This window comes from Urtica dioica, chromosome 9 (assembly GCF_054948205.1).
Source record: "Urtica dioica subsp. dioica isolate 48M chromosome 9, U.dioica_male_clone48M_v1_H2, whole genome shotgun sequence".
Lineage (NCBI taxonomy): Eukaryota > Viridiplantae > Streptophyta > Magnoliopsida > Rosales > Urticaceae > Urtica > Urtica dioica.
The window spans coordinates 27,442,615-27,460,783 of record NC_142764.1 but is presented as its reverse complement, the minus strand read 5'-3'; the positions used below and the strand labels follow the sequence as shown (position 1 = coordinate 27,460,783).

Here is an 18,169-nt window from a genome sequence, read left to right as displayed (position 1 = left end):
GTTCTAAGAATACATATATAAAGTTATAAACAATACATACACTTTTAAACTAAGAAATTGAAGTTCTAAGAATACATATATAAAGTTATAAACAATACATACACTTTTAAACTAAGAAATTGAAGTTCTAAGAATACATATATAAAGTTATAAACACATACATACACTTTTAAACTAAGAAATTGAAGTTCTAAGAATACATATATAAAGTTATAAACACATGCGTACAATCATAAACACATAATTTCAAGTTGCCTCAACATTGACATTTCCACGCGTGTGTAGTTTTAGCGCTCCGTGTCGGTATAATTCGGTGGTCATTTTCTGTCGATACATGATCATGTCCTCCTGTTTCAAATCAGACAATGGAAGGTCGTGCGCCAAAAACTCGGCAGTCTTGATCATAAACATGCCACAATCATTTCTGAAGGAACAAAAAACGCATGCTTTAATTGATATGTGTCATTAAGAATGTAAAATTAAGAATTAAAATATTTACCCATTGTCTTGTTGTGGCATTTGATCGTAGTGGACGACCTTGAATATTTCTTCATTGGAGAGTAGAACGCCGGCGACATGCAGAACATATGGCAAAATGGTGGCCAAGTTTCTGACTTCAGTGTCCACGAGCGTTTGGTGTCCACCGGTGGAACTCATGGAGTCGTACACCGTTATACACCTTGAACGCACGTTGACAACAAGAAGATACCAGTGTCCGCCATCTATTACAGGGATGAAGACATCATCGACCCCGTCCCATGGGTCCACCAGTTGCTCCGCTCCAGACTCTCCGGTAATGTGGTCGACGACACATTTTTTCAGTTTCTTCTTTAAGAATACACCCGGATCTTGACTAGCATTGAACTGAGTGTAACTATCTCGGAGATACTTAAAGAAGACCGTGGACATGATGGTGAAGGAGTGACGTAACAAACCCGCCTTTTTCTTCTTCCGGAGGTAGTACATCGCGACGTCCACATGCTGCACGACAAAAGATAAACATAAGCACTAAATACCTCAGTCCGTGACACAAGTGTCACGGAGTGGATTCACTCCGTGACAGATGTGTCACGGACTGAGTACACTCCGTGACAGATGTGTCACGGAGTCAATTCACTCCGTGACACATGTGTCACGGAGTCAATTCACTCCGTGACACATCTGTCACGAAGTGAATTGACTCCGTGACACATCTGTCACGAAGTGAATTGACTCCGTGACACATCTGTCACGAAGTGAGCTGCAAAACAAGACATATTTTAAAAACTACTGACACACGTTAATACCTGATCAGACAACCAACCGTCCTCGTGCCACATGTTGTAGAAGAAGGTCTTCTGGTTGATAGCCATCTGTCCAAGTTCCATAGAAGGCGCTATGGTTTCTTCCTCCGGCTTATATTTTGGTTTGCCCTGAGATATGTTCTTGTGGCCCCTCTTCAAGCCGACTTGGAACCACAACTTCATGACGTCAACGTCATCCTGGTCCGGTTGTTTGGTTACCTCCGACAGCGGCAGTTCATCAGGAAGCACGTCTGGAGCATTGGTGAACCTCAGAAAAGGCAACGCCTTTTTGGAAGGAGTAAACCTATCGGGGCTGCGTCGTTGCCGGGTCATATGTTTCTTGATAGGTGAGTCTTCAATAAGGATATGGGGATTCGGTGTCTTCAAGTCATATATCTATCCAACAAGAGAAATAGAGTTCAAGTTTATTGTTGAGTTCAACCATAAAATAATATTTCATAACAATTATATGCTTATTTGAGTTCAAGTTTATATTTGAGTTCAAGTTTATTGTTGAGTTCAACCATAACAATTATATGCTTCTAAACAAGTCAAGAATTAAGTTCAACCATCAAATTAATGGAGGTACCTCTTGAACCCCCTGTGTCCCTAACAACTCATACTCTTCCATAGCCTCTGCATTCATTTGGGCTTCTAGACTGAGAGGCGAATCTTCATCACCCCAAGATTGTTGACCTTGTGTGTTTTCGACGTCACTTTCATCCTCCTGACCATTCAAAATCATTTAGTTCAACATGAGTGTAATCAAAATAACGAAATTCAGCGACTCCGTGACACTGTGTCACGCACTAAGTACACTCCGTGACACATCTGTCACGGAGTGAATCCACTCTTAAATAAAAAAATAATATGTCTATTGCATATCTTGTACCTCTTGTTGACTGGTTTGTTTCTTTTTCCCTTTCTCGACTTCGTTTTTCTTCTTCTTTTGGTCGCCATCCTTCTTCTCCTCCTGTTTCTTGCTCTTCTTGGCGCCATCGTCCTTCTTATTCTTGTCGTCTTTGTCCTGCTTATTTTTCTTGTCCCCGTCATCGTCCTTTTTCTTCTTGTCCTCGTCGTCTTTCTTCTTCTTCTCGTCTTCGTCGTCTTTCTTCTTCTTCTCTTCTTCGTCTTTCTTCTTCTTCTCCTCGTCTTCCTCTTTCTTCTTCTTCTCCTCTTCTTCTTTCTTCTTATCCTCTTCTTCTTCTCTCTGCTTCTTCTCTTCTTCTTCCCGCATTTTCTTCTCTTCTTCCTGCATTTTCTTCAGCTTCTCAACATATTCTTCTTCCTCTTTTTTTTTCTTTTCTTTTCCCGCTCTCTTCTTCGCCATCACTTCTTCCCACTTCTTCAATTTGGCCGTTTTCTTCTCCCGGCGCTTCTTTTCTAACTGTAACTCGTTTCTCCAATCGTAGTACTGATCCAGTTCATCAAGAGCCACTCTGTAGCTCTTCACCGCGTCCAAAATTTCTTTTTTGAACTTCCTGTAGTCGTCTTGCATATAGCGGAAACGCTCGTCGAGATTTCCAACTGAGTTTTCGAGAGAGTCGAGCCGGGACTGTCCATGACCAAAATAACAAAGTAAGTTGGCTGACGAGTAAATCCAGTACGTGACACATCTATCACGGAGTGAATCCACTCCGTGACAGATGTGTCACGGAGTGGATTCACTCCGTGACAGATGTGTCACGAAGTGAATCCACTCCGTGACACATCTGTCACGGAGTGGATCCACTCCGTGACACATCTGTCACGGCGTGGATCCACTCCGTGACACATCTGTCACGGCGTGGATCCACTCCGTGACACATCTGTCACGGCGTGGATCCACTCCGTGACACATCTGTCACGGCGTGGATCCACTCCGTGACACATCTGTCACGGCGTGGATCCACTCCGTGACAGATGTGTCACGGAGTGGATTCATTTAAATTAAAATAGAAACCCAAAATTGTGTTACCTCAACTGTCTGTGCTTGTGAATGGGACGGTTGTTGTGGTGGTTGTGGTGGTGGTGTTTGTGGTTGTGGGGCGTCTTTTTTGGGTTTCTTCTCCGAGCGTTTGTCCACCCCCGCTGCCGTCGTAGAAGGGGTTGCAACGCTTGAAGAAGTGTCGCCGATTCCGTGAAATTCAACCTATACGTGGGACAAGTTAACAAATGAGTGTGATCAATATTAAGTATGAATTAACCTACAAATTTATTACCTCATTGAAGTTGATTCCTCTCATGGCGGCATCCTGAACAAGTCCGATAGACTTCCACCGACGCATTATTGGCCGAGCTGTGGTGGAGACTTTCTCACAAACCCCCATGTTCGTCAGGAAAGGAAGACACTCGTACCCCCAAACCTGAAGCGGCTCGACGAATCCGGGGAGATGGAGCTTCCTTTTTTTTTTACCTTGCTCCATTGGCTCGCCACCCTTCTCCACAAACTTCCGGACTTCGCCGAGAAGGTAGTTCCACACCACGTTGCCCCATGGATGGCGACCGAATGTGTCCGTGTCCTCCACCGCCTTAATGAGCTCTACGCACGGTGTCCTGTTCTTCGCATCATCCGCCAGGAGGACATTCAAGACGAAGTAAATTTTCAGGTAATTTACCTGAACTTCTGTCGGCCAATCTACGCTCGCCTCCAAGAATTGGTTGACCAAGTTCCGACTCAAATACTTCCCCGGGAAGAATTTTTTGAACAGGCTGTCATTAGAAACAACCCCCTCGAACTTGAATTCCTCGTAGTCATCGACGACTTTGAGGAATGTGATCTCCTGGAAGTCTCTCTTCGTGAACTCCCGGACTCGGCCTCCAATCTCAATCAGAAGCCCGTCAGTGGTTTCGCCCTCGAAGCTCCCGGTCCTCAACACCAAGTGGCTTATAATCGCCGACGACCGGACTATTTTGGGTTGCCCCACGAACTGCCCAAAACATGATTGGGCGAATCCAGCTTGCGTCTCGGCGCTGCGGCCGAGTAAGAGAGCGAGGAAATTTTCCAATCCCCCGTGGAAGTTAAAGGAAAATCCTTCAACGTTGGACTCAGGTATAAACCGTCTCCACTCCTACACATATGAGTCAATGACATTATTAGTGAAACCATTATGCTTGAGTTCGTGACAGATGTGTCACGGACTCACCCACTTCGTGACGGATGTGTCACGGACTCGCTGACTTCGTGACACATCTGTCACGAAGTCATCGAGTCCGTGACACATCTGTCACGAACCAGGATCAAAATGAGTTTCTGACACTCACCTTTCGGGGAGTAGCAGTTGTAGGACTCTCCAAGGCGGTCGCAACGCCCGATGACTCAGCCTTGTTTTTTGGCTATATCAAACACAAAACAAAATCAAATAGGTGCACATACATCTAATTAAGTCACGTCATTTTTATTCTATACCTTCTTTATCTTTGTTGGTGCGACGACGAACGCGTCGTCATCGTTGGAACGCTTGGACGGCGAAATTATTTTCCTTTTCGAAGCCGTCCTAGAACTTCTTCGAACGTTTGAGGCCTCCTCGACCTTGGTTATTTTAGACTTCGTCATTGAATATATAAAACCTGAAACAAATCAAGTCACCAATTTTCAACAACTTCAAGACCAAATACGCACACACACACTCGTCAAACCCTAACATTGTTCAATCAAATATATACACGAGCACGAAACACACACAAACACACACATTCTCGGCCAAACACAATACACACAAACACTCAAAGACAACACATTCTCGGCCAAACACAAATACACTCAAACACCCAAACCCAAATACAATCAAACACCCAAATACAACACATTCTCGGCCAAACACAACAAACACTCGCCCAAACACCAAATACACTAAAACACCCAAAAACATTTTGAGCCAAAAACCCTAAATCAACAAACACTCGGCCGAAATAAATGAAATAGAGATACCCATACCTTTTTGAGTAAATGAAATAGGGTTTTAACAAACACTCACCAGTATTTCTAGGGTTTTAAGAGACCGAAATAAATGAAATATGTGTCACGGAGTGAATCCACTTCGTGACACAAGTGTCACGGACTCGGGTCATTCCGTGACACACTCGCCCAAACACAAATAATCACAAACACTCAAAGACAACACATTCTCGGCCAAACACAAATACACTCAAACACCCAAACACAAATACACGCAAACACCCAAACCCAAATACAATCAAACGCCCAAATACAACACATTCTCGGCCAAACACAACAAACACTCGCCCAAACACCAAATACACTAAAACACCCAAAAAAATTTGAGCCAAACACCCTAAATCAAATAATTTGAGGTTAAATAGAGTTTTCAATCAATTTGAGGCTTTAATAGAGATCGGCCGATTTACCTTGATATGAAGATGAACACAATCTTTTCTTCTTCTTCACCGATTAACGTCAAGAATGTGATAGAGACCGAGAGCTGGGTCGAGCAGAGGTGCCTTCGTCGCCGAGAGCTGGGTCATGCAGAGGTGGGTTGCGCCTTCGCCGCCGAGATGGGTCGCCGAGGAGTGGGTCGCCGACAGCTGGGTCACCGAATGCTGGGTCGCCGAGAGCTGGGTCGAGCAGAGGTGGGTTGCGCCTTCGCCGCCGAGAGCTGGGTCGCCGAGAGCTGGGTCGTGGGTCCCCGAGATGGGTCGTCGCGATTTTTGAGCGAGAAAGAGAAAGAGAAGGACAGGGAGAGAAAGAGAGACACAGAGGAAGATGATTAGAGAGCGAAATCGTGGGAGGGAAGAGGAAGAGATAGCGAAATCGTGAGAGCGAAAATGTGGGAGGGGTTGGAGGTTTGAAAAATCGTGAGAGAGAGAGGGAGAGAGATAAACCGAGAAGATGAAGAGGTGTAGGTGTGCGAGGGAAAATGGAGAAAATTGGGTTGGGATGGTTTATTTCGTTTAAATGAGTTTTGAGGGTATAATAGTCTTTACCTATTGGTGTAGGTATTACATGTGTCAAATTTTGAGTTTTGGGCTAAATATGGTAAGTGACAACGAGATGGTATTATTAACGTCAAAATCCCAACATATTTAAGCGTGTGTGTGGGGTATTATAATGATCAAATGCACATCCTTTTTATTTGACTACCCACATTGAACGGTGAAAATTGAAGGAGCAGATATAAGTCATATCATAACTCTCAGAAATAACCTAGCTCGCTCAATTTTAATGGCCGTTCACGGCTATTCATCAATGAGCCTATAAAAACTCTTTCAATATCAGCTAACCCCACTACAAAAGAACTAATGCTTCCATCAACATCTGGTTTAATAAACAAATAATTTCAATTCTCTCTCTCTCTCTCTCTCTCTCTCTCTCTCTCTCTCTCTCTCTCTCTCTCTCATTTCGTTATAGTCTCAACCCATAAAGATTACGATAGAAGTTTCTGTATAGATAAGAAAAGGCAATACTACATTCTTCGTTGAATAAATAATATTTTAAATCTCCTTTTTCTTGTTAGCTCATGAACATTCATGAAAAAGGAGATTGATATTTTTCTTTCTGATTTACTTCAACAAGAAGGAAGTGGGCTTTTGAATTGATCATACTCATGGAGATGGTGTATATTATACTATTATCATACATATATCAATTATTTTTTGTATTCATGACCCAACTAAAAATAATACTTACCCTTTTCCATAAGGTGTGGGGACTTATTTAAGATAGCCATATAATATAGTAACAATGCAATTTTTTTGGTAGTTGATTGACACTTGATCATTTAATATAATTTCAAGAATGCATTGAACTCCCAATAGCTGAGGAAATAAAAGACAACCCATGGGACTTCACAGACATTTTATTTTCTTGTGAGGAGTCTTGTTTTTTAGTCTTCCATCATTTAGAACAAAGAATCTAGAACATCTTTCTCTTTATACACCTGCTCTGAAAATCACGTGCTTAACATAAATCATTTTTTTAACATATTTTTATGCAATCTAATTTCAACAATTTTTTCTTCATTGATATTATAATATATATTTTTTCTATGGTTTAAATGAGAGAAATAATACTTTGAAATGGTATGAAATATGGTGGGACTGAAATTGTGATGCAATTCAAATAGTTATATTAATGGAAGCATGGGACCACCGTGTCAAATTATCTTAATGAATTTCGAGTAGAAACGGCCCTAAAAGGCTATTTTTCGGAAATTTACTATTTTGGAAAAATTTCTATTTAATTAACCTTTTTCAAATATTTCATGATTTTTTATTAAGTGCAATTTCAAGAAGATATTCCTTGTAAATACCTTTTTTTTTATTAACATATAAATTAAACCCTAACGGTTTCACCTATTGTGTTTTTCCATCTTCCCCTATAAAACTAATCTACATCAGATTCGGTTTCCATTGTTGCTGAAAAATAAAGCTGATCTGATTAATTAACCCTTTACGATAAAAAAAAAAAAGAAAGTAGGAATCTTTCCAAATATTCAAGCTAATCTGATTTATTTATGTGGTATCGAATTTGGTTTTTTCATGAGCAGTTTCTTGTATTTCAGCACATGGGTTTTCCTTTTATCTTTAGATGGAAAGATTTTCATAGATACTGCAATGGGCCCTCGAGACCCTCCCACATGTGTAAAGCTAAGCTAATCAATTTTATTTCGGAATTCTATACATTATGGCTCTCTTTTTTTGTTGGCAAATAAAAATTATATTTGTAATTTATTGTTTGTTATGCGAATATGCCTCTCTCTCTCTCTCTCTCTCTCTCTCTCTCTCTCTCTCTCTGTATATATAAGACAAAACAAACAAATCTTGCAGTAATTAGCCTATTTCCTTTATGCTATGCTGATTAAGTGTACCCATGACAAATACGCGAGTATGACACGCTAAATCCGGGATATATCTTCGATATAATTAATAAAATTACGGGACAATGATGACATTCTTTGACCATGCAATTAGTAATTGTGGCAAAAACAACTAAGGAATTGAAATCTATAAATTGTATATATATCGTATTCGGTTCACGGACCACGTAAGAAATAGTCGGTGTAAAAGCAATGCTTGCTATCAATTCAAGAAAAATAAAAATGAATATATAGGAAAAATGAGTCAGCTCATTCAGAAACGGGTCAAAAACAAATCAGATTCACAAAGGATAATACACATACACACACACACACACACACACACACACACACACACACACATATATATATATATATATATATATATATATATATATTATATGGCAGGAATCAATTTCTCAGTACTTATGGTTGTGATTGCATTAGCATAAGCAAACAAGTAAGACTCTATCACACTCACGAACATGCAATGTAGTTGTACAGTTCTTTTTAACAACTTTTGCAATAATGTTTCATTCATTTATTTATATTTCATTTTACCAAAAGTGTTAGTTATTTGTGCTTAAGTGTACCAATCAGCACCTCCTAAACAACATGATGTTGGTCCACGTGGCATCCATGAGCGGCCCCGAAACTGCTCATATCTCTAAGCTTCGTGATCGATCTCACTCTAGCTGTCTGTCTGGTCCATTTCTGTATTTAGAAAACAAGACACTCATACATATACACACATATATATACATATATACATGTATCACTGAAAGATTTTTGGATTGAAAGGCTATCTATATTAGATGAGAGTAGTTTTATGAGACCCAACTCACACATGTAATCTATGATGGAGCTTCCACCATCGTCACCACCACCACCACCAACCATAAACACCATTTCCATATTCATAGATCTCTCTCTCTCTCTCTCTCTCTCTCTCTCAGATCAAACCACAATATCTTGCTGCAACTGCATTACAGGCTATGCAGAGAGCCATCCACATGTCTGCCACTTTCTCTCTCTCTCTCTATCTCTCTCTCTCTCTCTCTCTCTCTCTCACACACACACACACACACATACACACAAAACACAGCACTGTGTTCTTATTATATCTCTCTCTTTTTTACTTGCCTTTTTTGTGGAAACACCCGGGGAGAAACATATGTCTTATCACCAATCTTTCTGCCACTTTCTTCCCCAATTAAATCCTCAACCAGCCACTATTACTAACTAGCCCAGCTGACTTTTTTTTTTCTCTTTCAAGATAAGTTTTCATATATAGACGGACTATTTTAAAATAATATTAAAAAAAAAGAGGAGTTGCATCACGTGTGTTAGTATACACATGAGATGAAAGTAGTGTCTGGTCTCTGTGTGTGTATATATATGGCTTTTAATTAAGGCAAAACTAACTCTTCAAGCGAAGTTTGATAGAGTCTTTTATTAAAAAACCCGGGAAAAAAAAAATTAAGATAAAGGAAAAATGTCAAATTGGTTTAGCAAAAACTGGTTGAGGCGATTCTACACGGAGGAATTCCAAATGCGAAGCCTTTCTCATGGCAGCTTTTTCTCGAACGATCTGTTGCCATCTCTTGGCGCCAGAATCAACGAGTCAACCAAACTCCGCAAATACATTGTCTCGCCTTTCAATCCCTACTACAGGTGACCGTTACTTCATAGCATGTATCACCATCGTTGCCTTGAACATCACGTCTCTAGTCACGAGTGCGCTCATAGTTTTTCTTTTCACTTTTTTTTTTTTAAACCTTTCTTTTTCCTTCCAGGGCTTGGGAGATGTTTTTGGTGGTGCTGGTGATATACTCGGCGTGGATTTGCCCGTTCGAGTTTGCGTTCCTGACTTACAAACAGGACGGTCTTTTCGTGTTCGACAACATAGTCAACGGCTTCTTCGCAATCGACATCTTCCTCACATTCTTCGTCGCCTATCTGGACAGTCACTCTTACCTTCTAATCGACCACCCCAAAAAGATAGCTCTTAGGTAAACCTTTCAGGCGTCCAAAACATTTATTTTATAATAAGGCCATGAGTTACTCATCTCATATCATATCATGGTGAACCAGTTTTAAGAATGAACCTCTCGTGATTCAGGTACATATCTACGTGGTTCATTTTCGATGTCTGTTCCACCGCTCCGTTTCAACCAATCAGCCTTCTCTTTGGCAACCACGGCGGCGAGCTCGGCTTCAAGCTCCTCAACATGCTCAGACTCTGGCGTCTCCGACGTGTCAGCGCTCTCTTCTCAAGGTCTCCCAATCTCTCTCCATATAATATATATATATATATATATATATATATATATATATATATATATATATAATATGATACTATATCTCTTCAACTTCTCAAAAAAAAAAAAAAAGGCACTCATGCACTCGTTGCCTTTACCGATCAGACTCGAAAAGGACATCCGGTTCAACTACTTCTGGACTCGCTGCACAAAGCTCATCTCTGTAAGCCAAATAATCTATACCTATAAATAAATAAAGAGCTGCCACGTGTGTGAATCCAGAAGTGATACTGATACGAATTGGTGTTGATCATCTCAGGTGACACTCTTCGCGGTACACTTTGCTGGGTGCATAAACTACCTGATAGCGGACAGATATCCAGACCCGAAGAGGACGTGGATCGGTGCGGTGTACCCGGACTTCAAGTCGGCCAGCCTTTGGAACCGATACGTGACGTCACTGTACTGGTCGATCACCACGCTCACGACCACGGGCTACGGTGATCTACACGCGGAGAATCCCAGGGAAATGCTCTTCGACATCTTCTACATGCTCTTCAACCTCGGCTTGACCTCTTACCTCATCGGCAACATGACCAACCTCGTCGTCCATTGGACCAGCCGCACCAGAAACTTTGTAACTAACTCTCTCTCACTCTCTCTCTCTCTCTCATGTCCCACCACCACCACCAACACCACTACAATCATGTCCTGTTTTTTTTTTCACCTGGTGAATATTGGATGAGTTCATAGTTTGAAACCAGAATCTATAATGGATTTCCGAGAATGTTGCATTATTATTTGGTGGCCCCACTCTCAGTGCCTAGAAAGAAGAAAAAAAGGAATGATTAAAGGTTGAGGTCAACAGTGTACTAGTTTCTTTCACTTTAAATTGTATTATACTTCATTATTTGGTTGGTCGTTTAGTATTATATTTTGGTCCCATGCAATCTGTATATTGTCATAGGCCAATAAATAACAGTTCTTGAAGAGGCCAACACAAAAGATATTAGATATCGTAATCCTCTGTAGCCCACTTCTGCCAGGCTCATATGGTGTGTGGATAGTCGAGGTCGGTCCTTGTGTCTCATTGGTCTGTTTGTGGTTTGTTTGGCAGAGGGACACGATAAGAGCGGCCTCGGAATTTGCGATGCGGAACCACTTGCCGGCGCGGATTCAAGACCAAATGTTGTCCCACATATGCCTCAGGTTCAAAACAGAGGGCCTGAAACAGCAAGAGACCTTGTACGGTCTCCCAAAGGCCATTCGCTCAAGCATTTCGCACCACCTTTTCTTCCCCGTTCTGCAGAAAGCTTCTCTCTTCCAAGGAGTTTCTCAGGATTTCCTTTTCCAATTGGTGAGCATTGTTTTTATTGTTATTGTGTGTAGCTATAAATTGTCCCCGTCAAGCTAATTTAATCTCATTTATTTACTTCAAAGGCTTCGGAAATGGAGGCCGAGTATTTCCCGCCTAGAGAAGACGTAATTCTGCAGAACGAAGCTCCGACTGACCTGTACATACTAGTCTCCGGAGCAGTGGTAAGCTTTTCTCGTCCTAGATTTTTTTTTTTCTGAAGTCCCTTAACTATGATATCTTGCTAACCCAAAGTTCATCTTGACAAACTTGTCGGGTGCAGAATTTCATATCCAAGATTGACGGACACGATCAAGTACGTTGTGCTTGGAATTATGTTTGTATATCCTTACACTTAATGAATGAGAAGAAAAGTCTTGACCTTCATGGTTCGTACAGGTCATAGGAAAAGCAGTCGCCGGAGAAACGTTTGGAGAGATCGGAGTCCTGTGTTACAGGCCACAGCCTTTCACAGTTAGGACCACCGAGCTTTCGCAAATACTGCGCCTCAACATCACTCCGCTCGTGAACACCATACAAGCGAACTCAGAGGATGGGCACATTATCATGAACAACTTTTTCAAGGTACGAACAGACTGAACGACGCTTCGCTTCGTCTCTCTCTATCTCTGCCTTTATAAACTAACCTCTTCGGGCTTCCACAGAAAATTAAAGGACAAGAGACCGTAGAATTTGAGGCACGGACTGATGATCGGTGCCAAGGAAGACAAAGCGAAGGAGAAGAGTGTTCTTACGAGGGAGGTCAAGATAGTTCGGGAGGTGATTCACAGATCAAGGAGGAGAGGAATGTGAGCTTTCAAGGGTCAAGGGCAAGTGGGATGGGAGCTCCGAGTAGACCAGCTTCGTTGCGAGTGAACTCAATGGTCGATAGTGATGCTCAGACCGCTCTTCATGCTGCGGTTAGTAAAGAGCATCTTGAAGTGGTCAAGCATTTATTGGGGGGAGGACCGAGCATGAGCAAAATGGAAGCTCGGGGATGGACCGCGAGAGCTATAGCCGAGCAGCAAGGAAACAAGAACATTTGTGATCTCTTGCTGAGTTATGAGAGCAGAAGAAAACCGGGCGAGCATCAGATAGAGTTTTCTCAGCCAGATGAAGAAGAAAGTAATAGGGTTTCCGTTTCCCATTTTGAGCTGGACAATGCACTGAAGAGCTCGTTCTTAAGCACTCGTGATTCTCCGGGTGAGAAAAAGGGGACCAAATCAGCAAGGAAACGAGTCGTCATCCACGAGCAGTGTCGGAACCAGAGTGCTTGTCAGCAGTTCGGAAAGTTGATAAGCCTGCCTGATTCAATTGATGAGCTCTTTAAAATTGCGGGTAAGCCTTTATTTTTATTTTGTGCACTATTGTCGTAAACCTGAAACGTTAAAAGTAAATTGAATTTTGCGAGTGGGAAGCCAATTTTTTTCTGATTAAGAGAGATTCAAACCTTGAAATGGATCAGCAAGCCTTTTTACTGTTCTCTCACGCCTTGTGAAACTGCAGGTGAAAAGTTCGGAAGCCACAAACCTAGAGAACTCATCAGCGCCGAGAACGCCGAAATAGATGACATTAGTGTCATTCGAGACGGTGATCATCTGTTTTTCCTACCTAACGAATGCAACTGTACCAATGTTGATGATGCGAAATAACATCGGAAAAGAGATGTAGAGCATATGATTTTAGATTCCAACTTCTAGGCAATGTAAAAATAACAGAGTAATTAACAAAAATTGACTGCAAAGTTGTCAACTTTTAGAGCCAGAGAAATCATTCAAAAAAGTGGAAGCCCTTAACTTTGATCAGTAAGCTTCATTCAATAATTACCCCAAATATCTTACAATCTAGCCCTTGTGTGGTGAGCTACAAGTACAGGAAAGTCCTGGAAAATTTTCCTTTCTGTGTAAGCTTTTGATAAGATTAATACAAGTCGAATCAATCTTCCTTTTAACTCTTCGACTGGTTAATCACTGCTCACAAAAGAGATAATCCGCGTCCTTTGCTCATATGGCTAGCCATTTCATAAGCAAAGAAGATTATACTTTCTTGATAGCACCGTCCACTGGAATTGGGTGAGCCTCGGTGTTAAACACATACTTATCCAATGGAATAACTGAGCTGTCTCCGAACAATAAATATAGATATTTCAGCGTCTCTCCCAAAAAGAAAGTCTCCATTTTGTCCCTTTTGTGAGGAGGAAGTGCGGTGACATCGTCGAGCGAGCTGTATCCACCACTGTCAACTTTCGTGTATTTCTCAAAGGCCTCGAATATCTGCCACCCCCATTCACGGTATCTGCATTGCACGATAAGTTAAAGGTCAAAAAGATAAAATAAGCTATGACTTCTATTTGTATTAGGAAAAAAAATGTTGGTAAAAAAGAAATCCGTACTTTGGATCTCCTGTGACACGATACAGAACAAACAACGATTCAACAGTTTCGGGTCGCAAGAGATTATGACTATCCGCTGGTTTGATGATTATGTCATTCAAATATTCTGAACTTTTGTTCCCACCGTTGTGATGTTCATCAGCGTAGTCCTGATCATGTCACAAAATTTATCATCTTGACATGATATATATATATGGATTTAAAGGGGGAAACAAAAAAACAACATTTGGGTTCTCTCGACTCATATTGTTCAGAATCAAGTACTGCTAGCAATCCGTGTTACATGTGAAAACTGACCTTCGTGTGGAAATATGCTATTTCTGGAGCCAGACCTGTAGAGGTTACTGAATACATCTCATAGCAGGTCTTCGCCAAATCTTCTGCAAGCTTCAAATTTTCCAGGTCTTCGAAATCGAGTAAATTGTTTTTCATGGCCTTTTCCTTTGTAAAACCTTTAGTTGCACCAAGTGCAAGCGTACCTGGCAGAAAGCACACCTGAAAAAAAAAGATAAGCAATGATAGTGTTAAATAAATAACTAAATAATATGATAAAAAAGAAGGATCTTTATAGACATTGTTCAAAGACATTATACTAGATACAATATTTACTCTAGGACATGTGATCTTCTTGCAATGGTGCGTAGACTTAGTAAATTATAAATATGTTTTAAGCCTGAATCCAACTGCTTAATTTAGTGCTTCTGCGAGATTCTCTACGAATGTCGTCAAAGCAAGTATTTCATGAACCAAAGAGATGGACAACCTAGTTTTTCCACGTGGGGTGTAAATTCCAATTACTAAGCACAGAGTTTTGGTACATATTTTAAAGTTATCTGCACGAGTCCATAATGGAATTCTGCACATATTTAAAGAAAGGAAATCTGGACCCCAAGTCAAGATACTGATTGATAACTGTATAAATGTATGAGTTAAGGTTGTTTCACATACCAGGTGATCCATTTTCGGACTGAAGTCTCCATGAGATCCATAAGGCAATTCCCCAACAAAAACCAGTCCACTCGGGATTGATTTCTGAACAAGAAGGTGCCTCACACCCTTCATTGCTTCTGTGTAAATATCACGAAGATAACTGAAATTACCATCTCGACTAGCCCCTTTCTGAAGCCAAACTTTCAGTAGGTACTCATAGTAGCTATCACCACGAGATCCTAATCTTATATTTTCTCCACTAAATTTTCCAGTTGTAGGGCTACATTCACACAAAAATAACACAAACAAACAGAGAAACACACATTAACAATCAATAAAGTTTTAATTTGTTTTGTTTTGCCTTTTTAATTTTATTATTATTGTAAACAATCAATAAAGTTGAGCAAACAGATTATTCAAGAACAAGGAAAGAACAGTGTATTCTAGATCTTTGATTTTCTTTACACTTAATATTTTTCCTATATCAAGACACATAAGTATTATCGCAAAACAGTATTAGAAGAACGCTCAATGACAGTGATTCTAAAAATAAAAATTGAGTATTTTTTACAGGTCTTTTTCCTTGGAAATGAAATGGTGTTGAGATACTAGATAAGCATGTAAATCTTGAAAGACCCACAATGGTGTTATACCTTATATAGATGGGGACCAGCCCTTCTACCTTTGGGAGAGTCTTTATGTGCTCCAAGACCTTCATGGCCGTTGCACCGTATTTCGGATCACCAGAAACGGTACTGAGATAATTGAACTCGAGCTGCAAAGTAGACGCCTCAGAAGTACTACTCAACCCATCAGGGGCTGGGTGGGCCGACGAATCATGTAAGATAACATCACTGTAAGGAATCGGAGTTGGGCTAGAAGTAAAAGCAGATAGAAGGCGATCCGCTAAGCTCCGAGCAGTGTCAAGATAAACAGACGATTTATTAGACCCATTTCCTGATTCCGCAGAACTCAAATGATGTGCACTTAATAGACCGCCTAGAACACGTATGGTGGTTTCAAATAAGTTGACCTGTCCCTTTTCAGTAATCCTTTTGGGAAGTTCGGTTTCGATCCACGCGCTCGCTTCCGAAACAACATCATCCGCGCCCATTATCATGGCGGTGTCGAGAGCGTCGACGATCGTGGCACCGAGCCCGCCTAATCCATCGACTCCACGGTGAGAGATGGGCATGAGTTCATCGTAACCCATCGCGTACTTCTTGTAGCCGGACCATGCGTGGATAAAAGACTTCTTGACACTCTGTTGCCTCGCCTTCCATTCCAATTCCGAATTCAGACTCGAATTAGCTCCGATATCGCCGGGTGGTAGCCGAGGAGGAAGCCGCGGCGGTTTTCTCAGAAGCCTTCCGAGCGTGCTTCCTCCAAAGATGGTGACTTTTCCTTCCACCCCGTCTTTTCCCAATCTCTCGGAGACCAATCGAGTCGTATTTGTATGTGTTAGCATGAGGAATGTTACGCCTAATCCCAAAAGTACCAGTAGAAGCTTTCCTGTACTACAGCTCGTACAACCATGCTTTGCGTTTCCTTTAATAAGGTTCTGAGAAATTATCTGTGGTTGACAAAACACGATGTTACAAATCTCACCAAATCAGCTAAACCTCCTCAAAAGAAAAGAAAAAAGAGTAACAAATTCGATATTTTTCTCTAGAGATTCTTTATCGTCTAGAATCAGAAGCTTGATCTGGATCCATCGTATAACTATTGAGTAATAGCTTGATGTAAATGTGTGATTTGTGAAGCTGATAATCTGCTAGCTAACACATCACAATTATCAAGCTCTAGGCATACATGTGAAACTCACGACAAGAAAAGAGACTGCGTAATTGATAATTAATTTAAGTAAACTTATTGATCCATAGACAAAAACCAATTAATGGATCAACTCTTTGTTCTTTTACGAATGCCAATTGTATCGAAAGCCAAATCAAATTCCAAATACTATGTAGCTAAAGATCTTTCTCTCAACCAAACAAAGAGTAAATCCTTAACGCCATTCAAAAATCAATCAGCCTAAGGAGAAAATTCCATCGAGTAAATGAATTTCGCGAATCATTAAAACAAAAAAACAAAAAACAAAAAAAAAAAGATCCAGTTTTTCTGTAGAACCTTGAGTAGAGAGCGCTGTCGGAACTTGGCGTTGTCGTAATGGAGATCTTTCTTGGAGTAAGGCAACGACATGGTCGCCGATCCGGTGAAGAGCTTTGATTTGATGCCTGCGTTCTAGGGCATGGAATTTTCCAAGTCGGTGGAATTCGATTCCCGGTCGAATCGGATAGAGAGAAAGAGGTGAACTTTGGAATTGGATTATTTAGTAAACGTCAAAGTCAATGGAGAGAGAGAGAGGTCTAAAATGGCAACAATGAACGAGCAATAGCATTGACTCTGGACCTTCGCGCCAATTGACCAAAGCTTGGCACAACGACAAGAACTTCATCTCCCATTTCAAGACGGTCGCAATTCGCAACGCCCTTTTTTGATATAAAATTACGTAAAACGTAAAACCTATCATTCTAAAAATTGAGAAAAATAATGCTATTTTTACGCCTTTTTTTTTAAAACATTATTGACATTGGCCAAACGAAATACGACTACAAAATGAATGTTTTTTTTTTTTCTTTCTTGAATATATAATTTTGTGTCATTCGTGCTAATGATCCGCGTGAAATTTTGATTACTCGGATTAACTTTGAGACCTAGACATTAAATTTTCTTTTTTTAGATTTTTTCTAAAATTTTATTAAAAATCTTACGTTTTTATATATATTTTAGAATTTTCATTAAATTAGATTTGACTATATTTTATTTGATTAGAGTGAGCGGGAGAGCGTATATTATTGTTACTTCGAAAATAATGTGGACTCTAAATTTTGAACTAGCTAGTATTCGAGGATAATTTTATACATATATTAGAGTGTCGGCGTTTATGAAGTAATCGGTTGAAATATATAAATCAAAGATGGCGGAGAAGGGTTGAGGTGAAAATAAAAAGGAAGCGAAGAGGCTTTGAAATCTAATACAACCTAAGTATTAGAGCTTCTAATGTCCTTAAAAATAAAAAATAAAAAAAAGGTAAAATTAAACTGCTTAAAATTTCAAAAAAAAATAGAAGCGAGTATGAAAACGACTTGTCA

At 40.5% G+C, this 18,169-nt stretch overlaps 3 protein-coding genes across 3 annotated transcripts; 1 reads left to right on the top strand and 2 right to left on the bottom strand.

Moving 5' to 3' along the window:
• Positions 1-224: 224 nt before the first annotated feature.
• Positions 225-5,975, bottom strand: LOC149386408 (uncharacterized). Its single transcript, XM_089624857.1, has 10 exons — positions 5,631-5,975; positions 4,672-4,832; positions 4,527-4,598; positions 3,485-4,333; positions 3,241-3,414; positions 2,176-2,838; positions 1,873-2,010; positions 1,287-1,679; positions 500-981; positions 225-424 (listed from the first exon to the last, which is right to left on the bottom strand). Exons 2-10 carry the CDS (start codon positions 4,816-4,818, stop codon positions 247-249), a joined length of 3,096 nt encoding a protein of 1,031 aa, XP_089480983.1. The 5' UTR covers positions 4,819-4,832; positions 5,631-5,975; the 3' UTR covers positions 225-246.
• A 3,167-nt stretch (positions 5,976-9,142) lies between these two features.
• On the top strand, positions 9,143-13,392 carry LOC149386407 (potassium channel KAT3-like). The gene is made up of 11 exons (XM_089624901.1): positions 9,143-9,751; positions 9,874-10,089; positions 10,200-10,355; positions 10,504-10,561; positions 10,658-10,975; positions 11,456-11,695; positions 11,779-11,877; positions 11,976-12,008; positions 12,092-12,277; positions 12,358-13,030; positions 13,199-13,392. The coding sequence occupies exons 1-11, from the start codon at positions 9,573-9,575 to the stop codon at positions 13,342-13,344; spliced, it is 2,304 nt and encodes a 767-aa protein (XP_089481027.1). The 5' UTR covers positions 9,143-9,572; the 3' UTR covers positions 13,345-13,392.
• Positions 13,393-13,465: 73 nt separating this feature from the next.
• MNS3 (alpha-mannosidase 3) lies at positions 13,466-17,496 on the bottom strand. Its single transcript, XM_089624903.1, has 6 exons — positions 17,145-17,496; positions 15,668-16,587; positions 15,033-15,294; positions 14,382-14,579; positions 14,085-14,233; positions 13,466-13,987 (listed from the first exon to the last, which is right to left on the bottom strand). Exons 1-6 carry the CDS (start codon positions 17,214-17,216, stop codon positions 13,729-13,731), a joined length of 1,860 nt encoding a protein of 619 aa, XP_089481029.1. The 5' UTR covers positions 17,217-17,496; the 3' UTR covers positions 13,466-13,728.
• Positions 17,497-18,169: the final 673 nt, after the last annotated feature.

What these genes read in the sequence shown, in the direction of transcription:
- LOC149386407 (XM_089624901.1), top strand. Translation starts at nt 9,573, where the DNA reads ATGTCAAATTGGTTTAGCAAAAACTGGTTGAGGCGATTCTACACGGAG. An exon ending in GTCAGCGCTCTCTTCTCAAG is followed by an intron (nt 10,356 to 10,503) that starts GTCTCCCAATCT and finishes TTTACCGATCAG; the next exon opens with ACTCGAAAAGGACATCCGGT. An exon ending in GCTGCACAAAGCTCATCTCT is followed by an intron (nt 10,562 to 10,657) that starts GTAAGCCAAATA and finishes TGATCATCTCAG; the next exon opens with GTGACACTCTTCGCGGTACA.
- LOC149386408 (XM_089624857.1), bottom strand. Translation starts at nt 4,818, where the DNA reads ATGACGAAGTCTAAAATAACCAAGGTCGAGGAGGCCTCAAACGTTCGA. An exon ending in CACCAACAAAGATAAAGAAG is followed by an intron (nt 4,599 to 4,671) that starts GTATAGAATAAA and finishes TGTTTGATATAG; the next exon opens with CCAAAAAACAAGGCTGAGTC. An exon ending in GGACACAGGGGGTTCAAGAG is followed by an intron (nt 1,680 to 1,872) that starts GTACCTCCATTA and finishes CTTGTTGGATAG; the next exon opens with ATATATGACTTGAAGACACC.
- MNS3 (XM_089624903.1), bottom strand. Translation starts at nt 17,216, where the DNA reads ATGTCGTTGCCTTACTCCAAGAAAGATCTCCATTACGACAACGCCAAG. An exon ending in GTCCGAAAATGGATCACCTG is followed by an intron (nt 14,580 to 15,032) that starts GTATGTGAAACA and finishes TTTTTTTTTCAG; the next exon opens with GTGTGCTTTCTGCCAGGTAC. An exon ending in CGTGTCACAGGAGATCCAAA is followed by an intron (nt 13,988 to 14,084) that starts GTACGGATTTCT and finishes CGTGCAATGCAG; the next exon opens with ATACCGTGAATGGGGGTGGC.